The sequence below is a fragment of the Hordeum vulgare genome, chromosome 6H, assembly GCF_904849725.1.
Source record: "Hordeum vulgare subsp. vulgare chromosome 6H, MorexV3_pseudomolecules_assembly, whole genome shotgun sequence".
Taxonomy (NCBI): Eukaryota; Viridiplantae; Streptophyta; class Magnoliopsida; order Poales; family Poaceae; genus Hordeum; species Hordeum vulgare.
In genome coordinates this window covers 414,226,972-414,230,644 of record NC_058523.1, presented here as the reverse complement: position 1 = coordinate 414,230,644, position 3,673 = coordinate 414,226,972, and the positions used below count along the sequence as shown (strand labels likewise).

Genomic DNA, 3,673 nt, shown 5'->3' with positions numbered 1-3,673 from the left:
GAATAACTAGTTAAAAACCAATGTTTTAAATAGAAGGCTATGTCATTTAGTGGCGGCTCGATCAGAAACGATGAAAGGCTATAGCGGAGCTAAGTCTCATTTAGCGTTTCTCTTAAATCACGAAAAAATAAAATAATAAGTATATAATCAGGCATCATAAATGATATATTGCATATACTTCACATATACACATGTTTGCACATCAAAACGCAAGTACCAAGAGTCATTCTAATTCAGTAACCAAGTTTCACATCAATGCATCATATATATCATAAACAAGAACAAAAGGTAATGCAGAAGTATGATTCAGTAACCAGTAGCATGTAGAACACTTCAGTCATCGAATTTTCAATGGATTGGAATTTAAAAAACTGATTCAGAGGTACTCCAATTTCAAATTGCATAGATAAGTGAACTCCATGAGAACATAAACTGTTTGCCTCAACTAGTTTCCTTGCAACATGCACATACATCAAACTCTGCTCCAAATTTCCAATTGCAGATAGCTCACGAAATAAAGATGTCATCTCAGCCGGAGCTTGTGAAGAACGCTCAGTACCAAGGCTAGTTGCATGCTGATGAAGACTGATATGAAAGAAGCAAATGCCCTCATGTGGCTTCGTGAAGTAATGCAATCTATATATACCTTGGAGTGGTAATCGAGGTTTCTCTGAATGCACTCCTATCATGCCCTTATTCTGAACAGAATCCATCCATGAACTGGAAGAAAAATCTCTAGTCTTCCCAAGCAGAGCTTTAGTAATGCAGAAACCCCAACAAGCTTCTAGTGAGGAATCATCATTAAGCTGATCTCCTTTCTGGATTTGCACAAACGACGGCCACGACAGTGGTCGTAGCTCTTGTATAAGATCACTAGAGTTGCTGTTGAGAGTAGTAAGAGCTGCAATTGGAACATTCCCACGCCACACAACCTTGTTCAGCTTAGAATTATTGTCAATGTCAGCATGACAGGGCCCTTCATTGAACAACTTGTGTGCCGAATCCAGTTGAGCATTGGGAATAGACAAGCCAAGAGATAGTGTAGAGGACTGGGTGTCGCCGAGCATCATGGTGTGGGTGCCGACTTCACAGCACTCTGTCAAACATTTGGTAGGAGCTAGCTTGCCAAGCGTGATATTCAGCAAGGGATACATCCTTTCGGTGGCTGTAACCTCTGTGTGTGTAGGAGCCGAAAGGGGTACATCCACCAGAGCCAATGAACTGACCTTCGTGCTCACCTCAAACGTAGCAGGAGCAGCTGTGGTCGAGGATGCGAGTGGTGTTGTTGTAGGAGTGGGTGTGGCCCTTGTTGCATTGTTTCATTTTCCGGGGCACTCGGTTGAACACATGGTGGGCGTAGCTAGAGCAAGTCCTGAATTGTTTGAGGCGGACACTGCTGTCATGGAGGTGGAATAGAAAAAGGTCGCAGATCATTCTGGGAACACAGCGAACTCATGTAGGGGCACCTTGTTGACCTGGATGGAGTTGACTACAGGGTAGAGACCCAACGTCGAACAGGTGATGGGCGTCTCCAGCACATGGTCCTCCTCACTCTGCATGGTGGACGCAGGCACGCCGATGGAACCCGTGGACACCAGAGGAGTGGTGTATGGTGCCGCACCGGTGTCTCCTCCTGGGCTCGTCGAGCGGTTGGTGGCCATGCGATGAGAGAAGTGATGCCACATGATACGGGGGCGACGGAACTCGCGCTCGACACGGGGATGCACGTGGCCGCTGCCACTGGAACGGGGTTGGTGGGCGTGGTCAAGACGACCGAAGCGGAGGTAGGAGAGCTGGAAGCAGACGACGCCTCGTTGTGGTGCTCGGCTACGGCCAGAGCTTTCATTTCATTCTGCATATGGTATGTCATCAAAGAAGTGTGCCGGGGTTCACTCATCCCCATCCGGCATAGTGATGGTGGTGTAGGCTGATGGGAGAAGGTCGACGGCGAGGACACAACTCCCGTTGTAGATGGCCTGGCCGCCCACAGCTGCTCGGGCATGAGCTGCCTTCCACCGAGATCCGAACAGGACGTAGGCCTCCAATCTCGTCAACTGCTATCTCTTGAGCTTATATTGGTTTTTCCTTAAAAAGTAAAGCGTGATGCAGCGAAGTAGATAAATATTTTCCTCAGTTTGTTGACATCCAAGGTATCAATCTAATAGAAGGAACAAACAATGCTTCAATAGTAGTACCTACACAAATATCAAACACTTGCATCCAACGCTATAAAAGGGTTGTCAATCCCTTCAGAGTTATTTGTAAAGATGAGATCTGATAAATATAGATATAAAATATTAACAGATCTGCAAGTAAAACTAAAGTAAATAAATTGCAGCAAAGTATATTTTTGATATTTTTGGTTTATAGATATGAAAATATACCCGGGGCCATAGGATTCACCAGAGGCTTCTCTCATAAAGGAAAATAATGCGGTGAGTGAATAAATTACTGTTGAACAATTGATAAAAAAGCGAATAATCATGAAGATATCTAAGACAATTGTTATGCATATAGGCATCACGTCTGTATCAAGTAGACTGAAACGATTCCGCATCTACTACTATTACTCCACACATCGACCGACTCCTGCGTGCATCTAGAGTATTAAGTTCATGAAGAACAGAGTAACACATTAAGTAAGATGACATGATGTAGAGGAATAAACTCAAGTAGTATGATGAAAACCCCATCTTTCTATCCTTGATGGCAACAATACAATATGTGCCTCTCTACCCCTACTGTCACTGGATGAGGACACCGCAAGATTGAACCCAAAACTAAGCACTTCTCCCATTGCAAGAATTACCAATCTAATTGGCCAAACCAAACCAATAATTCGAAGAGATTTGTAAAGATATGAAATCATGCATATAAAAATTCAGAAGAGACTCAAATAATATTCATAGATAATCTGAACATAAACTCATAATTCATCGGATCTCGACAAACACACCACAAAAGAGTATTACATTGGATAGATCACCATGAAGATCATGAAGAACATGGTATTGAAGATCAAACACAGAGAATAAGCCATCTAGCCACTAGCTATGGACCCGTAGGTCTGTGGTGAACTATTCACGCTTCATCGGAGGGGAAATGGAGTTGATGTAGATGCCCTCCGTGATCAATTCCCTTTCTGGAAGATTACCGTGAAATGCTCCCATATTGGATCTCTCAGAAACAGAGGCTCCCGACGGCGTAAAAGTATTTCCATGGCTCTTTTTGGCGATACGGGAATATTTAGGAATTTATAGGACAAGAATTAGGGTCAGGAGACCTGTAAGGGCCCACAAGCCAGGAAGCGCGGCCACCCCCCTAGGGCGAGCCCTGCAGGCTTGTGGCCTCCCGGCAATTGCCTTGCCCCCTACTCCAAGTCTGTTGCGTCTCTTCTGGTCCAAGAAAAATCTTTCCGGAGATTTTATTCCTTCTGGACTCCGTTTAATATTCCTTATGTGCAATATTCGAAAACGTGGAAAAACAAAAACTGGCTCTAGGCTCTAGATTAATAGGTTAGTCCCAAAAATAATATAAAACAACATATAAATGCATATGAAACATCCAAAACATATAATATAATAGCCTCGAACAATCAAAAGTTATAGATATGTTGGAGATGTATCAGCACCCCAAGCTTAATTCCTGCTCATCCTTGAGTAGGTAAATGATA

General features: G+C 43.6%; 1 protein-coding gene across 1 annotated transcript; it reads right to left on the bottom strand.

Moving 5' to 3' along the window:
* Positions 1-204: 204 nt before the first annotated feature.
* LOC123404213 lies at positions 205-1,679 on the bottom strand. Its single transcript, XM_045098130.1, has one exon. It carries the CDS (start codon positions 1,152-1,154, stop codon positions 270-272), a length of 885 nt encoding a protein of 294 aa, XP_044954065.1. The 5' UTR covers positions 1,155-1,679; the 3' UTR covers positions 205-269.
* Between the last annotated feature and the right edge of the window lie 1,994 nt (positions 1,680-3,673).